General features: G+C 42.5%; 1 protein-coding gene across 3 annotated transcripts in view; it reads right to left on the bottom strand.

The window, feature by feature from the left end:
* Positions 1–20,089, bottom strand: part of SASH1 (SAM and SH3 domain containing 1) — a 1,041,684-nt gene extending 1,021,595 nt beyond the window's left edge. Inside the window, exon 1 of one of the 3 annotated variants that reach the window (XM_037730362.1) lies at positions 19,351–20,089. In XM_037730362.1, the coding sequence (XP_037586290.1) occupies positions 19,351–19,815 (465 nt within the window). In that variant the 5' untranslated portion in view covers positions 19,816–20,089. The remainder of the gene's footprint in view (positions 1–19,350) is intronic. The other 2 variants (XM_037730366.1, XM_017505762.2) reach the window with 2 other exon arrangements.
* Between the last annotated feature and the right edge of the window lie 2,287 nt (positions 20,090–22,376).

The following is a 22,376-nucleotide window of genomic DNA, read 5'->3' on the forward strand; positions in this document are numbered from 1 at the left end:
GCAGATCTCTCAGTAGAAACCCTACAAGCCAGAAGAGAGTGGGGGCCAATATTCAATATCCTTAAAGAAAAGAACTTTCAACCCAGAATTTTACATCCAGCCAAACTAAGCTTCGTAAGATTAGGAAAAATAAAATCTTTTGTGAACAAGCAAGCACTCAGAGATTTCATCACCACCAGGTCTGCTTTACAAGAGCTTCTGAAAGAACCACTACAAATAGAAAGGAACAACCAGTATCAGCCTTTCTAAAGAATATCAAAAAATAAAGACCATCAACTCACATATATTATTATTAATTCTAAATTTAAATTGACTAAATCCCACAATCCAAAGACACAGACAGGTAAAAAGAGCCAAGACCCACCGGTATGCTGCATCCAGATCCATCTCACATGCAAGGATACACAAAGACTCAAAACAAAGGGATGGAGAAAGATTTACGCAATATTAGATCAATGAGACAGAAAGTTAACAATGATATCCAGGACTTGAACTCATATCTGGACCAAGTAGACTTAATTAACACTTATAGAACTCTCCACTTTAAATACACAAAATATACACTCTTATCAGTACCACATCACACCTATTTACAGGTTTCAATGAAATATTGGTTGGCTGCTTGTTAGTTATTTTCTTCCCTCATTTTTTTTCTCAGGTCTCTATTATTAAGCACAATTATAGGCATACCCATTTTTAGACTGCATTCTAGCCTGGGCAATAAAGCAACACCCCTGTTCTCTCTCCCTCTTCCTCTTTCTTCTTCTCCTTCATTCTTTTTTTTTTCTTTCTTCAAAAAAAAAAAAGAAAAAGAAAGTTTCATGAATGAATTAATACATTTGATGTAGGCCATTTAAAAAAAAAAGAATGTATTGTGGATATGTTTTTTTAATCCTTACCTTTTAGAGATACAAAAATAAAAAATAATAATAAAATAAAAGTATAAGCTCCCTGAGGACTCGCAGAAGCAGATGTTGCCATGCTTCTTGTACAGCCTGCAGAACCGCGAACCTATTAAACCTCTTTTCTTTATAAACTACGTAGTCTCTGGTATTTCTTTATAACAATGTGAGAACAGACTAGTGCGCTGAATTACGTGCCTTTGATCAATAAAAACAGGAAAATGAACTGATTATCACTGGAGCAATGTAGCAAAGTCTTTCAATCTAAAGCTTCAAAGCTGGAGGATAAGGTGGGGTACAGTGAAAGGGGTGTCTATGGATAAAACGATTAGGAACTCCTGAAAAGAGAATGGGAAAGAAATCCAAAAATGGTAAAAATATGAAGGAGCTTCATTAAATAAACATGGTTAGGTAACCCTCCAGGTCAATTATATCTGACAGGTCCCAGTTCTGGAATAAATTCTAAACTCATTAGCGCCACAGGGAAGTTCCTCAACAGCCCACCCCAACCCTATGCTTCATTTATACCTCATAACTACTGTCCCCCATCCCATTGCCATCCAAAGCGGACCACTCACCAATGCACACCTTACACTTTTGTCACTCTGAGATTTTGCTTAGGCTGTTTCATGTATGCATTCATTCAATAAATATTTATAGCAAGGTGCTGAATACACAAAAGCTTATGAATGGACAGTATCCTTGTGGAGTTCACAGTCCAGTTCCCTTAGCTTCCGGTACACAGTCCACACTGTGGCTCTGCCTAGTAAAATCCTACCTACGCTTCACATTCAGTTATTGCTGAAAGATATTCTAAAACCTCAGTCAAAAGGAATAGTTCTCTCCTTGGCATTCCCAGAGGTTTGTATTTCATTTTGACATTCATATCACGCTGACATGTTATGTTTATTTACACATATATTTATGAATGGATGGATCTGTGTGTGTGTGTGTGTGTGTGTGTGTGTGTGTGTCTTTCTCCAAATTATAATTTTCATTAGGGCACAATTCATACCATTATCACCTTTGAATTCCCCCCATCACACCTACCAGTGTTTTGCACATTCTTAGATTCTGAGGTCCCTTAGCTCAATCCAAAAGAAGTGCTCAATTTATATTTGCTGAATGTAAGTAATAGTAATCATATTATATGCTAAAATGCACTATTAAACACAAATACAAGACTCACCAAATCTAAGCCTATAAAACTCTAGTTTTAAAGTGTGTTCCCTGCAAAACACTGTTCCCATTCCCTCTGCACATACTCACGCTTTTTAGTTGAATTGCAGGAAGCCCAGTTCATTATGTCTGAGCTCTGCCCTAGGAATTCATTTCTAGCAGGCCACTTGAAGAGTGTGGTTGTAGGTGACACTGATGAAGTGTCAAAAGGCAGCCAGGTGTGGCCTCTGTGGTATGTCCAAAGATAATGGCTAGAAGGTTGGGCCTATACCTGCTGCTCACTGAAATTGAAGATTAGTTTGGAGATTGAGATCACCACCACAAAACCATCTAGCTTTCCAGACGGCATGCTGGCTTTCTTGGTTGCGTTTTTTCTTCTTGTATGTGAACATATGAACAGACTGATCCTGCTAATGAAGCAGAATTGGTCAAGCACATTCAGGGCCATTGGCAATAACCAGTGCCTCCCTAATACTGACTGGCAAAGGCTTCTCTCTTCATTAGACTCTGGCATAGGTGCTGATTTTGCTCATGCAGTAACCAATCCCCATACCTCACACCTGGATTAAATTCGGAATTACTCTCTTTAGAAGGTTGATGACTGTGATTTAAATTCGGCCTTTCCATTGCCAGTAACAACAATGCCAAGTCACAAGTGGGAAAAGTTAGAGTCATTATCCTTGTAACCTCTAGCTACTAATACTTTGGATATCAATTAATAGCGTTTACTAAAAGATTAAGTACTATTTCCACAGATTCCAGTCTATTCTTATTTCGCCATGTATTAGTGTCCTATGGACTTTTAAAAATGTACTCCCACTCCAGTCTGGTCAAATTGATGACACACTTGCCTCCAACACACATCTTCAGGGGTCAGCCACACCATCACCTCTTCCATGAAAATCTTCCTTCCTGCCATCCTAGACACCCATTCCATCAACCACATAGACATGTCCCACACCTCCTCATCGTACTTACCACAGTCAATGTAAACCCTACTGATTGAGCGGTTATTGCCACAATAAGTTCTTCAGGGCACAGACTGCTGAGTCTTACTCTTTTTTAAAAAATAAAAATCTCTAAAACATACCCACTCCCTATACCAAACCTATATTTCACCAACAGAGAGACAGACAGTTGTCAAATCTTATAAAGCAATGATTTTTGGAGAAATTACACAGTGATGAGAACCATGGCTCTTGGGTCAGTATATGTGGCTTTCAAATGAAATTTTCTAATGATTTGACTTTTCGTAAGTTATTTAAGCTCTATAAGCCACATTTTCCTTGTCTATAAAACAGGAAGGGGAAAAACAATCTCTACCTTCAGGGGTTGCTGTGAGGAGTGAATGAAATAATGTGGTAATGCACTCTTCACAAATGATAATAAATATAAAATTACTATTGTTTTTGCGATTTGACATACTTCAAGGCTTTTTCCTTATGTTATTCATGTATCTGAAGAGACCACCAACAGCATGGAGCTTCTCCCAACTTGTACAAGTCTTATTTAAAAAGTTAATCCATGTGGGAATGGAAAATAATATTTTACTTTTCTAAATTCCACAGGGAGAATGAGGGAGGTGGTTCAAGCAAGCAGAGAAGTCCCCTCCAGATGTGAAAAGGAATGGCAGACATATCCGTGACTAATTAATGTGCAGCTGAATGAAGTAGAAGTCTGATTATTACAATCAATGAAATCAAAGCACAATGAAAAGGTTTTCAGAATAAGGCTTCAGTTCACTATTCCAGGAGCTCTTGCTTTTACAATTTGCCTGCTTTCAAAACACATCATCACTCTTCCCCTCAAATCACTGTTACTATAATTTATCTCGAGCATCCAAAACCAGCTATGTTGGGGATGATCAAGAATATCACACTTGCTGTCAGAGACGAGGTCAAGGGGGTCATGCCACAGAGAACAGATAATGTGGGTCATGACACAGGGTTTGGAGAAGTTATCAGAACAGCAGAAGATTCAATTCACCACCATTTTCAAGGTAAGTATATCATCATGAAGGACCATATTAACAGAGAGAGGAATACATCAGCCCAAACTGCTATGCCAAAAAATGGTAGTAAAATCCCTGACTTAAAATGAAGCTGTAATAAAACTGAAAAGTTAATGTCGCCAACCTAACTCCGACCCTCTACCACCTCTCTGTAATGAAGTAGGTCTCAGGGAGTAAATTCCTTGCATACCCTCTGGCTCAACTCTAATCTATAATGGATTCAATATGCATATCCTGATTTTTTTCCCTACTGTACAAGTCTAAGCAATCCAGAGATACAACGTGTTTGTGTGATCCCAGAGAGCAACTATCCCACCCTTTCTTTAGATGCCTATAAATAAATGGCTGACTACAGCATCAGCCGTGCAGGTGATGAACAAATTAGCAAATTATCAGTTTCTACTTTCAAATTTCACATTTTGCCCCTTAATCTGATCCTGAAGGAAGCAAGTCCTAACAATTGCTCCATGGTTTTTCATGTAAAATATTTTCTCTTCATAAAGCTCATCTTTAGTTTTATTACTTTCTAGCCATGAAAATACTGCTGTTACTTAACACACTACTATTTTTGTCAATCAAGAGCTTCCCAGAGGAGTGCTTCATAATATAGCAGTGTTTCATTCTGTATTGATACATGGTTGTTTAAAGCGGCTATATCTTTACTGCATGATTGGTGGCTACCTTGATTGAGTGCATCCATTTCTGCAAACTCAGCAGAGTTTAGCACCTGATTGAGGTATTTTCTCCAGAAAATACTATTCCTGTACCCTGTTCTTAACCCTTGCTTCAATGACCTTTAAAAAAAAATTCACCTATTTGATGTTTCAGGGAATGTTTAAATGTAAATTAAGGATTTGCTATAATAATATTTCTTGTAAAATTTTCAACTTTATCTTTGTTACACATTGAGTTGTTGTTTCTATGCAAAGCCAAAGATTCAAATTGGAATGAATCCCACTTCAATTTCTTTTATAAGAGTTTTCCACTTGACATGGCATCTGGCAAGCAGCTCCTAAGTGTATATTTCACTAAAAGGTCTGCGGTGAGGTGGGAGCAGGAAGGGAGCCGACTATGAGGGACTGAGGGGGAGGCGAGCAGAAGAGTGGAGGATGAAGAATAGAATTCCAGAACCCGGGAGGAATTTCCTGAAATACACTGAAAAAAAAAAAAAGCCCCTCTTTACTGTGCAAACAGTAAAATAAGTAGAGATTCAAGTTAACTCCTTGCCCCCTCACAGTCTCTGTCCCCTGGTTCAAAAACAGAATGTCTGCAAAAGTCAGAAAATGAAATCTTTACCCACAATTATGTGGCTGTTGCCTTTTGAGCAATGAGGGTGCTGGTCCCCACACCCCACTGCTATCAATGCCTCATGTACCTGTCTGGACAGAGACAGAAACTTCCAAACAGTTATTGGCAGGAAATCAACTGTAATGATATCATGGCAACAACTGTCAGAGTGGTTACACAACTGAAGGTAACTGTCAAAAATTATTCATGAAAGAAAATATAGTGTCAAAGAATGCATAATGGTCTTAGAGTAAGATTATTATAAATTCCTCATCTCATACCCAGGCTTCTTTAAAAGCTATTGTTTCATTTTTTACTTCTTCTCAGTTATGTAAAAATAGTTTAAGACTAGAAAATATGTGAATGTAATGTGAATACATCACAACATTGGGCCCAGTTAAAAAAGCTCTTGATTATTTTTAAGTGGCCTAAAAGATGGTTCATAGGATTAAGTATTCACTCCCAATAAAAATTCCTACAACATTAGGAAAAGAAGGATGTTTTCCTTAAGGCTTTTCCTTAATATAGTCATGAAAACGATATTAAACTGATAGCCAATGGCAGGATAATAACAAAATATTTCCAGTATTTCCATTAAAATTGGGGAAATTACAAGAATACCTAGTTGTCATTATTATTTAACACAGCTATGTAAATTCTAGCCAATGTAATAACACTAGAAGAAAGAAATAAGAGCTACAATTCCTGTAAAGTAGGAGATAAGAATATTGCGTGTGTATAACTTTATAACAATAGAGCTTTACCTTATATCACATACCAAAAAAAATTTAGAAAGATTAGAAAGATGCATGTAAAAATGAAACCAAAATATTAATGAGAGATATAGGTGAAAACGAATAGATTTTGGACTCAAGAAAAGACTTGTAAAGATAACAGCAATCACAAAAGAAGATTTGTTTTCTCTAATTAAACAAAGAAAACTAGAAGGCAAATGACAAATTGAACAAATTAATTTTTAATCACTGTAACAGTAAGAAAGTTGTCATTCTTGTTATTTAAAGAATTTTTTTAAATTATGACAAGAACACTCACATCTCTGTAGAACGGCAAGGATATGAATTAATAGTTTAAGATAAGGTTTTCACATTGAGAATCACTTCACAATCGTAAAGTTATGTATAACATTGTAAATATCGGTCAGACGTTCTGTGTGATTATAGTGTGGCAGGCATTATATGAGGCCCTTTACATACTGCTTCATTGATTCCTCACAAATAGTTTTAATAAGTAATATTACACCCATTTTATAGATGAGGCAATTAAGGTTTACAAAGATTAAATAACTTATTCAAGTAAACAGTAAAGAAAGAATTCACAATTCTGTCTGAGACTGTACCCTCTATCTTTCTCCAGTTTGAAAGAAATAGCTGAAAAATTACTGAAAAGGTAGAAAATGTAAGAATTTTAAACTTCTGGACATCTAAAATAACTCAAAATTCTTCAGTAAGTCACATTCTTATGTTTGTGAAAAATACTTGCAAACTCTGTGAAATAATAATTGTTATCTTTAATGCATAAAGAGCTCTTGGAAAGCAATAAGAAGTGGTCTAAGACCAGTAGAAAAATAAGCAAGTACCATGAACAGGTAGTATATAATTATATATAAAAAGCCACAAACATAAAACTACATAAACTGGTAATCTAAGAAATGTAATTCAAAGAATGGTTAAATACCACTTCTCAAACATGACATTTTCAAATAATAAAAATATTATGATAATTATTTGTAACATGGGTAAGATTTCAGGCCAATAAGGGTATGCTTAAATTGACTATGTTATTAACTTGAGACTGAATATATTTTAGTAGTAAAATCACTTTTCGGGAAGAAAGGAGAATGGGAATATGTTGGTTAAAGAGTATAAAATTTCAACTAGACAGGATGAATAAGTTCTGGAATCTATTATATACCATGGGAACTATAGTTAATACTAATGTGTTTTACACTTGAAAATTGCCAAGAGATTATATCTCAAATGTTCTCATCATTAGAACATAAGTATGTGAGGTAATGGATAAGCTAGCTTGATTTAATCATTTCACACTGTATACATATGTCAAAACATCACACTGCACACCAAAAATATATATACTTTTTATTTGTCAATTATATCTTAATAAAGCTAGGAGAAAATCATTTAGCAAATGACATCTGCTAACAAAAAAATAGCCCGACCTTATCCATTTAGACTGTGATACTAGTTTTGTGTATCTGTATAAAACATATTCTGACACATAAATGATTTTTAAAGAAATATAGTATAATGTTATAAATTATAATATAGGCCATTTAAAATTACCAGTCTGTTTCACTGTTCTCCAAATTTTCTCAATACAATGTGTTTGCTTTTTAACAGAAATAGTTTTCAAATTTTGTTATAAACATAATGGTTTACCCACTATCAGTGAGCACTTAAAATCTGTAAGTTCTCACCTGGGCACAGTGGCTCACACCTGTAATCCCAGCACTTTGGGAGGCCAAGGCAGGTGGATCACCTGAGGTTAGGAACTTGAGGCCAACCTGGCCAACATGGTGAAACCATCACCACTAAAAATACAAAAATTAGCTGGGCGTGGTAGCAGCACCTGTAGTCTCAGCTACTCAGGGGGCTGAGGCAGGAGAATTGCTTGAACCTTGAAGACAGAGGTTGCAGTGAGCCAAGATCGTGCCATTGCACTCCAGCCTGAGCACAGAGCAAGACTCAATCTCAGAAAAAAAAAATCTATAAAGTTCTCTTAGAATTTTACAAAGCAACTTCATACGTATGATCTCATTTGATTCACACTACAGCTCTGTGAGATAGATATTTGCATCACTATGCATACATTATAAACTTCTCTTAAAGTGATCACATTTCTTTACATCTTGCAAGGATCAGGGAGAGGGAAGGGTCACTCCAGTTATAAGGATAAAGGAGTACTTTTTTAAAAAAAACTTTTTATTATGAACATGTCCTGCTGACAATTTTAAACAATGTCAGTGATAAAACACTTCACCTTGAAAAATATTTTGTTGGCCTAAATTCTAATTGCTTCATGTTAAGTTTTCATGCTCTGTACAAGCTTCAAGTCAGTATCTTACTTGTCCTTTAATAAGCATTGTATTCTACATGGAAGTTAATTCAGAGGCCCCCAAACCACAGACTTGGATAAAGAGTACTTTTCAAGAGTAAGTGTGTAAAGCTGCCCTGTCTCCCCCATGAGACTACATATTCTTGAGTTAAACAGTCAAACCGAAACAAATAATAACACCATGACCTGTAAAAATGGGCAAACAAAATTTGAGACACTTTAATTCTCTTATTATTATGTGACCACTTGAAGTTTTTATGTGTGTTGAAGAATTAAAACAGTGAAACAATACAAATTGCAAGGTATAACACTTGAGTTTGCTAAGTGCAAATTCTATTTTGCAGATGAAATATTTTCACTAAATTTCAATACTTTAAAATTAAAATGTATTCCTTTAATTATTAATTACTTTAAAACTAAAGAAGGAATCAGAACAATAATAATTACTGTATATTATCACATGACTATTACTTAAAGTAAATTTTCATATAAAAGTGAAGGTGTTAAAAATGATACATTTTGGTTATCAAATGCATTAGGTACATCTCTAGTCTTACAAGGTTATATTCTAGGGGAAAAACATGTTTAAATTTGTCAAATCTGTGCTTTACAACTTTGCTAAATAAAGAATACATACATGCCAGTTGTTTTTCTTATCTGACATGTTACAGATCAAGGAGGTCTTATTTTGTTTGCATTTATAACTTTATGGAAATGTAACAGTAAGATTTTAGAGAGCATCAGACCATTTATTTCAGTTAGAAGCAGTAATGAAATCTCTTTAAACTATTAGATGTCACTTAGTCTTTATGTAAGACAGATTGTATGTTTAATGCCTTTTGGCGTGATCCACAGTTATTGGCCCTTAATAGTTTTTATATTGACTGAAAATGAGGACTCCCTCACTGCTCCTCTCACGCCTCCCCCAAGTCCAAATCAGTGGCTGACCTGAAGCAGCATTTTTTCATAAAACTTAGAAAATCACTGATAAAAAAATCTCTCAACTCAATATTAGTAGTATTAATAGTAAAAACAAGCCTTTCCCATAGCCAGAAATGCAATGTTGCTTCTAGCTCTGCACACGCTATAACCTTAAGAAGCTGTGTGCTATCAACTGCGGTTCCCGGTGTACTTTATTTCAACCTGGACAGTATTCTTTCATTATCAGGGTGTCTTTACCTCAGAATAGCCCTTCTTTATTTCTGGGACCAGCCCTGATCAAGTCCATGTCATCTGATGCACCTTACTTCAGGAAAATTAGTTACAGAACATATTCTGGTGAACTAGGATCTGAGCACTTAAACAGAATCTGCAAAGAATTGCATTTTAATCAATATATATACATAGTTCTTATTTCTTTTTTCTTGTTTTTGAGATGGAGTTTCGCTCTTGTTATCCAGGCTGTAGTGCAATGGCGCAATCTCGGCTCGCGGCAACCTCCGTCTCCTGGATTCAAGCAATTCTCCTGCCTCAGCCTCCCAAGTAGCTGGGACTACAGGCATGTGCCACCATGCCCAGCTAATTTTTGTATTTTTTTTTTTTTTTTTTTTTTTTTTTTTTTTTTTTTTTTTTTTTAGTAGAGACAGGGTTTCACCATGTTGACCAGGATGGTCTCGATCTCTTGACCTTGTGATCCACCCGTCTCGGCCTCCCAAAGTGCTGGGATTACAGGCTTGAACCACCGCGCCTGGACTATATAGTTCTTATTTCTATCTTACTTTTCATGGGATGCCTTAGATAACTACTGAAGAGCAGACAAAGTTCACGAGGGCAGCCTTAAAATGCTACCCCTGCCTTTGGTACCTTCTATTTCACTCAAGAGTGGGGAGGAAGGAATGAGTATAGCCATGATGATAAGGCAGAGGAGTAAAGGGCTTTCTAAGAACAGAAGGGTCAGCAAATGAAGAGCCCTAAGAGCACCATCACACCATCCAAATCCTGATTAATCCACTGAGTGCTGCATAGTTTACTGGTATCTGTGCACAACTTACCTAATTCCTCCCCTTTTGGGCCAAAGACACCTTTACACTAAAATTCTATCCGGAGAGACCATAATAGGTGCCTTGCTCTTTGCAAATACATGGGAATTGGCTTTTGTGTTTTGAAAAGCCTTTTGGAAGAATTTGCATATTTACAAACATGGATACCCACTAAGAGCTTTCTTTTTTTTTTTTTGAGATGGAGTCTCACTCTGTCATCCAGGTTGGAATGCAGTGGCGCAATCTCCGCTCACTGCAACCTCCACCTCCCAGGTTCAAGCAATTCTGCCTCAGCCTCCCAAGTAGCTAGAACTACAGGCATGCACCACCACGTCCAGCTAATTTTTTGGTATTTTTTTAGCAGAGACCTGGTTTCACCATGTTTGCCAAGATGATCTCGATCTCCTGGCCTTGTCATCCACCTGCCGGGGCCCCTGAAAGTGCTGGGATTACAGGCATGAGCCACACGCCTGGCTGCATTTTTTAAGGATTTAAAACTAGGGAAATGAAGTATAAGTATCATAAAATCTAAAAACCATTCTATAAGTCATACCAAAAAAAACCCCTCATTATTTTGTTGCCAAGATTACATTTTCCATTTCACACTTTACTGAATGTCATTACTCTTAACTGACTGATTTGACTGCACACTACTTTAGGTGTTTACCCCAAACCAGATCCACCTGATAAGAAGAAAGGCTTGCCACCACTGAAGATTCTCCCAAGAACGTTCTGCAGACATCGGAGCTCTAGAAATGTTCTGAGTTACAGCAACACTGTAATCTTCCAAGTGACTGTTTTCAAGATTACAACCTAATTTTGAATATATAAATTTTGAAATGTTTATATTTTTAAAAATCATTTTTGTTATTGTATCCTCCAGTACACAGAAATGACTAGGCATCATTTGCACTAAAAATCTACCACCGATTTATCATCAATGCCCCTATCATTAGGAATAAGATCTGGATCAGCAGACCCTCTGTACACAGCTAACACATGAGCACATGATGGAGGCTGAGATGTCCAAGCAAACCCAGGTACAGAGGAGCTACCACAGGTGAGTACTTACATGAGCCAGGCTCTTCATCTGGCAATTTTTTTTTTTCCCCTCAACACCTGTTAGTAAAGAACACCAGAATCAGGCTGCTTTCAATTGGAAGGCCAGCAATACACCTTCACTGTCCTATCTCAGGTTTCTCACCTCTCCAGCCCTATGTCACAATTCAACTAGCAGGGCCCCTGATTGCTCTTCTTTTCCATAAGACATCATAGTTGTCCATTACACTGATGACATTATGCTGTTTGGATCTAGTGATTAAAGTGAAGCAATTACTCTGGTCTTACTAATAAGGAATTTGTATGTCAGAAGGTGGAAAATGAATCTGATAAAAAATCAGGGACTTTCTACCTCAGTGAAAATTGCAGAGGTCCAGGGTGTGGGGCAAATCAAGACATCCCTTCTAAGATGAAGAATAGGTTGTTGCATATGGCTTTTCCTACAATCAAGAAAGACATCTAACATCCAGTGAGCCTCTTTGAATTTTGAAGGCAACATATTCCTCATTTGGGTGTGCTACAAAAACCCATTTACTGAGTGACCCCAAAGCTGCTAATTTTAACTGGAGCCAGAAAAAAAAGAAGGCTCTGCAGTAGGTCCAGGCTGCCGTGCAAGCTGCTTTACCACTTGGGCATGTGACCCAGCAGATCCAATGGTACTTGGAGTAACAGTGGCAGACGTGGATGCTGTTTCAAGCCTTTGCTGGGCCCTTATAGCTGACTCACAATGCAGACCTCTAGGGTTTTGTGCATGGCTCTGACAACACCTTAACCTTGGAATTAAAGCCTCGAGAACTGTGAAAGAATAAATTTCTATTGTTTAAAACACCTACTTTGTGGAATTTTTTTATGGCAGCTATAGGAAACATGGAAATTTCAATCTAGTAAGTCTGTGAGTGTTAGCTCATCTCATCTCCATAACAACCCTACATGGCAGACACTAGTCTTGCCCATATTTCACAGAGGAGCCAACAGTGACCTAGGATGGAGCAGAGCTGGGACTTGAACTGTCTGGTTCTGAGCCTATTGCGCTTAACCACTACACTACAGTGTCAGCAGAAAGCGGTACCACTCTCACTTAAACGAATTTCATGGGCTGCCATAACTCCCAGGAGCCATGTTTTCTTAGTCAGAGAGATGGGCACTGATACGGTTCTCAGCACATTGCTCTTGAGGACATAGGTGACTTGGTGTATGATATGAGGAACGCCTACAATTCCCCTTAATACCTACTATTTCACAGTAACTAATTTATTTTGTTAATGGTGATCAGCCATCTAGCCCGGCCTGGACTTGCATGGGAATCAGAACCTCCTTCAATTGTGCGTCCTGGGTGTCAGCTCACTTGCTTCACCCTAGTCCTGGCCCTGCCGCAGACAGGTCTTCTTTTAAAATGTCCTACAGGGGTAACATTTTCAATCCCACTTCTTCTTCATTAACACTTAAGGAATAAACATTTTGATTTGAAATGTGATGATTCATTATCTTTACTTGAGTTTTAATCAGAGTTGATTTTTTTAACATTTGAAATAAACACAAGTGTAACATTCTCCAATGCTTCATGTTTCTAGAAATAACTTTCAACTTTGATATGGTACAACTACTACACGTCAGGCATTGGGTTAGGTCTCCACATACAAGCAGAGACCATGTCTGTCTAGTTCCCTGCAATCCTGATCTTAAAGCCTAGCACATGGCATGTGCTCAGTATTTGTTAAGTGGAAGGATGGATGGATAAGTGGATAGATGGATAAATGGATAATTGGATGAATGGGTAAATGGAAAGATGGATGAATGGATGGATGGGTAAATGAAAGGATGGGTGGATAGATAAACGGAAGAATGAATGGAAGGATGAATGGATAGATGAATAAATGAATGGATAGATGGATGGATAAATGGAAGATGGATGGATAAATTAAAGAATATATGGAAGGATAGACTGATAAATCGATGAATAGATGGGTGGACAGGCTGTTGGCTGATGGCCCACTTATGTGGAAACTCCACAAGCATTAACTGTGAGGAGCACACATACGCAGAAGTCCCCGCACCACCAAAGCTCTTGTCTCCTTCCTGCCCCCATTTTTTTCCACAGCATTCCAATCAGGCACTGGAAACAAAAAAACCTAGAAGGATATAGGTTGAGGATATTTGAGGACACTGATTGAGTTGGAGAAAGCTGAAGTTTTCCAGCTTCCAATCTGTCCCTAGTAATGTCATGAAGGCTAACGGAATTCTTGGGAGGAGGAATATTTATTGTCATTTCAGCTTCTGCCAACACGCAAGGCAAAACTCCAGAGGACACAAGCACATCTTTGCCAATCTCTCTATTTCCTTTCTAAATACTTCACCCTGGCCCCAGTGACCAGAAACCTTCCAACTACCTCTGTCTTTCCAAATTCCTTCATGCCAGGCTATCTCTCTGGAATATGCATAAATACACTTATTAGTATGAGATTCTTGTTACTTCATAAAAGTCACACTAAGGGTATGAATGAAGATGAACACACCGACAACTATTAAATAATGTTATACTAACTCAAACAATTTTAATTGGTAGATGTAGCAAGGAACAATTTTTCAGTGAAAAAATCTAGATGCCTCCCTCTCACTATTTACCCTAGAGCCTGCCTTTTGCTTTGATAAGTCTGCTAGAAAATAAAATATATTTACAGCCCCATGCCCTTCACATGTCCCACAACCCCAGAAGCATTGCTAGACATGATGGGATTTAACAAAACATCATATCCAACCTGTAACCTGCAGCACAAATATGTGAATGGTGACCGCACCTTCCGTATGTGGGTTACTTAAAATCTTGCACATTCCATCATGTCATGATCATGATCATGCCTAAACACTACATTTAACATCTAACATTTCTATATTAATACAGTGTTCTCCTTAAACCTCTAATCCTTCCATCTCCTCCCTCACTGGCACCACTCAGAGGAGACAGGAGAACTCTTCGGTATAGCGCCTCTAAAGCTCCCAGTCTCCTGGTCCCTTCTTCCCCTCCCTTGACCTGGAGGAGGAGGTCCTTGTCCACCAGAAGCAGAAGCGAATACCCTTCACTTGGGTGCCCTGGGCACAATTTGCTCATACTTCCTCCAGGACCCTGGTCTCTTGGGTTGTCCCCAACATCTCCCTTTCTCTGGCTACTTACCATTAACACTCAGACATACTCCAGATTCTCTCATCCTCAACACAAACAAATCCACAAAACCCTTCCCTTGGCGCAAAGTCTCCCTTCTTCCCTCAGCTGTAACCTTAGTTCTGTCGTCTCATCAAGCTTGGTTTCAAAGTTGTGGGTGCTCACCATCCGCACTCTCACTGTTCCCATCATCCAAATCTGCTGTGGCAAAGGTACTCGATGGCATGGTTACCACTTCCCATGAAATGATTCTGCTCTTGTCCTACCTGGCCATTTTCTGAATTCCTCACCTGTCCCTCCTCCTTGAAACCTCACTGCTTCCAATTGCTTCCAGAACACCACTGCTTCTTGCTTTCCCTTCTTCTTGCTTTTCCCTGCTTCTTGCTTTCCCTCTGCTTACCCTTTTCAGCCTCTCGACATTATTTACCCTAGAGCTTGCCTTTTGCTTTGACAAGTCTGCTAGAAACTAAAATATACTTACAGCCTCCCTTAGAGCTTCCTCTCCCTCTGCCCACCTCTGAAATCCTGCTGTTCCTCAGGGTTCCATCTTCTTCCTCCTTCCTCTACTGCTCATTCCTGGTCACAGCTGCAGTGTGCTCTGTGTGATGTAGGGACATTCCACAGGCATCTCACATTCCATATGTTGCAGCTGGAAGGCAATGTCTTTCTCCCACAAACTCGTTGTTTTCCTGGGTCTCCTTCATCACATCACAATCCTAAACCAGAAATCTGCACATCATCCCAGCCTCTCTCCTCTCCCACCCTGTCATCCAAACAATCATTAAGTTCTGTCAACTCCACTTTCATTGCTCCCGCCCTACTGTAGTAAGTGTCCACCAGTGTCTCTCTCCTGACCCTGCAATGATCTCCTATGTGTTCAGCCTGCCTCTGGTCAGGATGTGTCAGTAGCTCCCTTCTGTTCACAAGATACACTCCAAATTCTTTAACAGGACTTCAAGGCCACCAAGGACCAGCCACCACCTGTCTCTCCATCTCCTGCCACTTTCTCCAGGCATTCAGTGCTTTAACCAGACAGAATTCCTTGGCATTCCTGTTGATGCTAAATTTCCTCCCCTTCCTGGCCTTTGCACACTCTGTTCTCTGCTGAAAACACTCTTCCCCTTAAGACCTTGCTCCTCCTCAGGCTAAATCTGCTCAATCATCAGTACTCAGGTCCTAGGCCTGTTCTGGAAAGACTGGGTTGGATGCACCTGTTCACGGTATCATGTATTTCCCATCAAAGCAATCATCCCGCATTATCATTGTTGTTCATTCTGTTTTAAGTCTTCTCTACTAGATGCTAAGTTCCCAGAGGCAGAGCTTTCACAACCTGCCAACCAGAGTAACCTAGAGCCCAGCAGAAGGCCTGGTAAAAAATTATTTTATCCCCATTTCGCAAAGGTAGAAATCACAGAAGTCAAAGAAGCTACATACAGGGCAGAAGAGGAACTCTTCCAACCATGTTTGATTTCAAGCCTGGTGCTCTCTCTAAGCTCCTGTTTTTTCAAAGCTATAGACTTCCCTTTGGAAAACAAAAGGAAATTTACTTTTTATTTACGTTTCAACTCACTGATCCTTAAACCACATAACCTTGACCATTGCTGGATCAAATCCTACAAGCCTTTCAGGTGATTCTTAGGAAGCCGCCTCAACTTACTTTCCTCTATAAGAGACTCACTCTCCCTATCTGGATCATCTTTGGCATAATTCACTTTTAAGCCATCTAAAATTCTCAGCAAAATACAAAATCACAGGCATCAACGATGAAAATTACTGCAAAGGAGACTGAAGCCGACTCTCCCAAGCAGAATTCCATGCACATCAAAAATACTATACATTCTGGCCAGATGCGGTGGCTCACTCCTGTAATCCCAGCACTTTGGGAGAACGAGGCAGGCGGATTACCTGAGCCCAGGAGTTCGAGAGCACTCTGGCCAACAAAGCGAAACACTGTCTCTACTAAAAATACAAAAATTAGCCAAGTGTGGTGACAGGTGCCTGTAATCCCAGGCACTTGGGAGGCTGAGGCAGGAGAATTGCTTGATCCCAGGAGGTGGAGTTTGCAGTGAGCCGAGATCTGGCCACTGCACTCCAGCCTGGGCAACAGAGCGAGACTCCATCTCAAACAAACAAAAAATACTACACATTCTGATCATGACAAAGCCAAGGAAAGTGGAGAAATTAGAATGTGGATCACATAAGAAAAGAAAAAGTCCTAGCACTGCTCATGAAGAAACTAGCAACAGCAGAAAACAAATTCTTCAATAATTTAAAATCCAAAACTTAAGATGCAATGTACATATAAGCAACAAATCCAGAATGATCAACGTGTTCTGGTACTAAATATTTGTGTGCTCAGTTTGCTATATATGTATGCTAATTATGTGTTTACATTATATGGTGTACACTAATCATATTTTAATTCCTATTTCAGTGTGTGTTATTCTTTCTTACAGTAAAGTTTGTCAGCACCAGTTTTTTTTTGGTCCTCAACTGGAGCATCAGTGAAGAAGATAATAAAAACACTTCTGTTTCCATTTTATTCTTCCATCAGTTTAAGGAAAATTAAATATGTATAGAGTAAATAGGAGCATATCTTTGTTATCAAGCATTATTGTTATGGGATTTACCTTAAAGCAAAATTGACTGAAGTAATTATTTACTTAGAAAGTAAATAATATTGCAATGCAGCTTGGCATTTCCTATATAAACTGCACTTATGCAAATGCACCACCATATGACCCACTGATCTAGGCAGGAGTCCACAGTGCAAAGCACATGCATTGACATTTCATCCCTTTCACATCCTTTCTGGCCTTGAAGTTTGCTATGTCGGTCTGTCTTTTGCTCTTTAAGAATCAGAACTAAAATGTGTCACTTCAAGCTTACTCTTCTCACCTCCAGCCCACAGTGCCCCTGCTCTCCCCACCCCATTACACAGCACTTTTCCTGAAGAACAAGCAAGCTCTAGTGACGCACTTTGCTTTCTGCATTCCTTTCTGGCCAGGACTTGAACTATGCCCTCACCGAGTGCCCAGGTACTCACGTTCTCTCAGAAGAATTCCACCTTACTTCCTGGGATGCTAATAACAAACATCCACTGGCTTTGATTTCCTTTGACCTGCTGTGTCCAGATCTCTCTATCCACACCAGACACACATGGAACTCCTACATACATACAACTGCCTGGGAAAACTCTTCTCTCCTTTCCTGTTTAGCGCACACATCAGTGGCACAGTCGAGTGGGTAACCAGAACACATGTTTAATTTGAAGCACTCTGTCCTCCTAACCTGCCTTCTTTATATCCTTAGAAAACAAATTAACATGGTCAAGCAGGTTATCTGAATTGCCGATATTACCTGCAAGGTAGTAGATAATATTAAACCCCTCATCCCCATCTACCTTAGGTATTGTTATCTACTTTTTACAGAGCTTTCCCTTGAACTTCCTTAAGTCCAGGCAATACAGCCTTTTCTTAAGATTCTACAGCAATACTACCAGGGCCCAAGATGCACACACAACACTGAGGTTATCCACATTTCCTACTAGGGAGTTGGGTTTGTGTTCTCCACCAGCTGAGTATCTGTGCCATCATTTTCTTCCCGGGCTCTTTAAGTTGATGGTTTTAAGCTGAGGTGCTCATATTCCTGTGCACTTTCGCAACCCTGAGGGTTACCTGTGCTGTCTATTTCTCTATCAAGTCAGGACCTTCTACTCTGACAGCCACCTCAACTAGAAACCTAAACGGAACAGACTCCAAGCTAGATGCAGAGCTGATGTGAAGTGCCACTTTCTGTTAATTACCCGGCTCCCAGTCCACATTTCCAAACTTCCAGGCTCTTTCCCGGAGGCCCCTTGTGCAGAGGATTCCTTTAGTTCACTTCCTGGTGCTAGGTCCTCCTCTCCCAAATGCAGGTCCACTCACACTTTCTGGGAGTCACAGTTGCACCTACTTCACCTCATCTGGCTTAAGAATAAACCAAACTGGTGACAGCACAGACCTCTGAAGCACGTCCTGTGGCCCTATTACCTCCGATGTCCTTGGCACCTTATTGCCTTCAGTATACACAAGTTCAGGAAGTCAAGTGGACTAACACGTGCTTCCTTCACTTTCCCCCTTAAAATGTTCGTGTTAATGGTACGCTTCTCAAATTTGCAGCAGTGCTGGGGTTTTTGATGGAATTGCGAGAGACAGGGCCTGACTTCCCACTCTTTAAAGAGAGTTCACCGATTTCCCTTGGGAGTTTCTCAAGACTCAAAAAAGGAAAAGAAAAAGAAGAAGGAAGGTAGAAAGCAACGTAGGTATTAACCATTTTTCTGGTACTCCTCAAACCCAAAACTATTACAGAGGGCATTAGGGATTCCCTTGGCTACCAGGAGAAGCTCCGCGAGTCTGATTCCTGACAGGTGAGCACCAAAGACGAGGTGGAGTTTTGGTTGCTAGTTTAGAGTTAACGTCTGGATGCGGGGGCTTATCTTCCCAACCATTGGAGGCACCAGGAGGGAAGGAATAATGGGCTAATACAGAAAGAGCATAGATTAGGGTCCCAGATACCCAAAGCCTCCAGGCCTCTCCGTCTGTCGTCACCTGGAATGAATGGGCTGCAAAGCCTGCGCACTGGCGGCTGGGCCGCGTCCCCTCCCGCCGCGCGCCCCGGGCCGCCCGGACCGCACCCCCTTACCTTGCGGGAGTACGGGGGCTTGCTCAGGTGGATGCCGTCACGGACGAGCTTATCCCTGATCATGATCTTCAGCTTCAGTTTGGGGTAGCTTACCAGCTCCCTGCTGCGGGGGGCCGTCGTGTGGCCGCGGAAGTCCCCGCGGGTGCCCTGGGCCAGGCCGCCGCACGGCTCCCCCCGGCGGCTGGTGGGAACGGCGTCGGCGGGCGGCCGGAGGGGCGCCGGCTGCGGCTGCGGTTCGAGCGTGAAGTAGAGGCCGGCGGCGTTGGCGTCCTGCTCCCGCAGCCGGCGCACGGCCTCTAGGATGCGGCGGCGGTGCGCGGGCGCCAGGACCCCGATGGCGTCCAGGTCCGGGTCCCCGATCTGCTTGCACACCTCCAGGTCATCGTAGCCGTTATCCACGAAGGACTCCGCGTACTGCGGGAGCTGCAGCGCTTTGAGCCACTCGTAAACTATGTTGGTGCACATGGTGGAACCCGGAACCCCGCCGCCGAGCACCTTCCCAGCTCCCCAACCGCACGGGCGGCACCAGTTCTGGGAACTTTTAATCCTCTCCTCCAAGGGGAAAAGGGTATCGCGGTAAAGTTTTCCTTTTAAAGGAAAGACTCGGGCCGGAGGCAGAAAGCCATCAGAAAAAGCCTGAGGAAGGGAGAAGCGAAAAGCAGCAAAGTGAATTCCCCAAGCAGCCGCGGAGCTCGCAGGCACTAGCTGCTGGGCTGGGCGAGCCGCTCCGCTCCGCGCCGCCCCTGGATGTGCCGCCGCCGCCTCTGCCGCGGGGAGGGGCGCGCGACCGGCACGGGAGGGGGCGGAGGCGGGAGGGCCGGGGCACACCCCTCGGACCCGCGCCGGGTCAGCGCCGCGCAGCGCCGCCCGCGAGGATTACCAGCCGGGACCGTCCCGGAGCTGTGCGCCGCATCTCGCGCTCTGGCCGCCGCTGGCGCGCCCCGCGCTGTGAGGCGACTCTTCCGCGTAGACCCGCGCCGCGTCTCCGCGAGTCAGTCACTGTGGTCCTCCCAGCGGGAAGCCGGTGGCTTCTAGGCTGCCGGGCTCCGCTGGCTGCCCTGGGTTGCTTTTCACATTTCTCTTTAATCCGACTTTACCCGGTGGAAGTCTCCGCGCTCACTTCTTCCCGAGCCTGCCGGACTCCCGCTTGCGCGCCCGCTGGCAGCCCAAGTACATGTTCCGCCGCCCCACCGCGCTGGGGACGCCGCTGGGTTCGGTGTCCCTTCCCGATCCGCGTCTGAATCCCCCTTCCTCGGCGCCCGTACGCAGCCCAGAGCCCGGCGGTCTGGCTTCTTCCGTGGGCTGCCACTCAGTGACCCGAGCGGCGGTGCGTTGGCCCGGCGGGTGGGCGCGACGTGGGGGCCGCCCGAGTCCAGCCGGCGTGCGCGCCGCCCCTCCTCGCTACAACTGGGCACGTTGAGCGGCGGGAGAGGCTGCTGTGCTGCTGGGCTGTCCCCTCCTAAGCTCCCGGGTCTGCGAAAGTTTGGGATGGGTGGTACTTTGTCCTAGGTCGGTGTGTCCCCCCAGGTCCCCCACCCTGCTTTCTGCCGGCCCCTCACACTCGTCTGCGCTGTGCTTCCTCTCCGGGCCCCCCACCTCGTATACTGCACGGGCTCCCTGGTTGGCTCTGCCCCGGGGGACACTGCCAGGCCTTCAGTCCGGGAGCCCGGGAATCCGAGCCCACTCTCTCGCTCCCGCCCCGGGATCGCGTGGAAATCAATAGAGCACCACCCAGCTCGCGTTGGAAGGGACGCTCAGACACCTCCGCCCACGGCATTTTCCCTCTAGGAGGTAACAAAATCAATCGAGTTTCCCCATCATGCCAATGTCTGAGCAACCACTTGGGAGTGGGGATCCGAGTGGCAGGTGGATCAGACCAAGCGCCTCGGCCCCATTTCCTGGTGTCTGACCTCTTCCTGGGACTAAGGGAAGGGAGGGACCGTGGGAGCAAGTACTGTCTCCCCTCTTTCCACAGGACGATTTAGCTTCGCACCTGAGCTGTTTAAGGACCCGATCTGACCCTTTTTCTGAAGATTCCCCTTGGAGCGTGCCAGTCTCTCGCCCGACCTTGGGAGGTGGACAAGGAGTGACTTCAGAGTCGTTTCCCGACCTGCTGTGTGTTTGGCCTTTGGGTGGGTGGTTGGGTGGGCCCTCTTTCTCAAAAGCAAGAGAACTTAACCCCCTCTAGGGACACGAACCCCTTAAAGAATCAGATGACAGCTTCAGTCCTTTTGCCCAGGAAAATACCCGACATAAGCGCACCCAAAACGTTCCCTACAGTTGCGGGGGTGGGGGGTGGGGGCGGGGGAGGGTCTGGTTTCCCAAACCCCGGGACTCAGGAATCTCAAGAACAGCTGGCGGAAAGAACCGTCTGCTCAGGGGGAGGGGAGAGACCAACGTGAAGAGCGTGGAGCTGCGAGTGGCCCCACCCTGGGGTCACCCAAGCCGACGTGGTAGGTGGCGAAGCTCCTGGGTACTGGGAGGCTGGAAGCGCGCAGCCCTCCCCGCCCCGCACGAGTTGCCGCCTCTCGCTCGCCAAAGCGGAATCACAGTGCCCCCTCGCGTCCGCACGGCCTCATTTTAAGGCGTTGTCCCTGTCCCCCAAACTCATTCTATTCAGCAGGAAGCCGTGGGCTTTACGGTTTTATACTAGTTCCCCTTTTAAGTACAAATGTTTTATCACGTTTATCTTTATATCCCAGTAATATCTCACAAGGACCTTTGATTTTTTTTTAACAGAAAATATTCCAGCAGTTTGAATGATGCTGCTAAGAAACAGAAATTATCAGCAAATATTTACTGGGAAATTACTATATGTCAGGCATCTATTCACACATCTGTATACATATGATAAGTAGTAGTATTATCCCTTATCTTACAGAACAAGAAATTGACACATCAAAGCTAATTTGCCCAGGATCTCACTGTTCCCAATGGAGCAAGCGTTTAGAATTCTGGGGGAGGGGGATACATTTAGCATCAGCCTTCAGCCTTTCAACTACTGTGCAACATGCAGGCGGGAAAAA

The sequence above is a fragment of the Cebus imitator genome, unplaced genomic scaffold (assembly GCF_001604975.1).
Source record: "Cebus imitator isolate Cc_AM_T3 unplaced genomic scaffold, Cebus_imitator-1.0 Scaffold341, whole genome shotgun sequence".
Lineage (NCBI taxonomy): Eukaryota > Metazoa > Chordata > Mammalia > Primates > Cebidae > Cebus > Cebus imitator.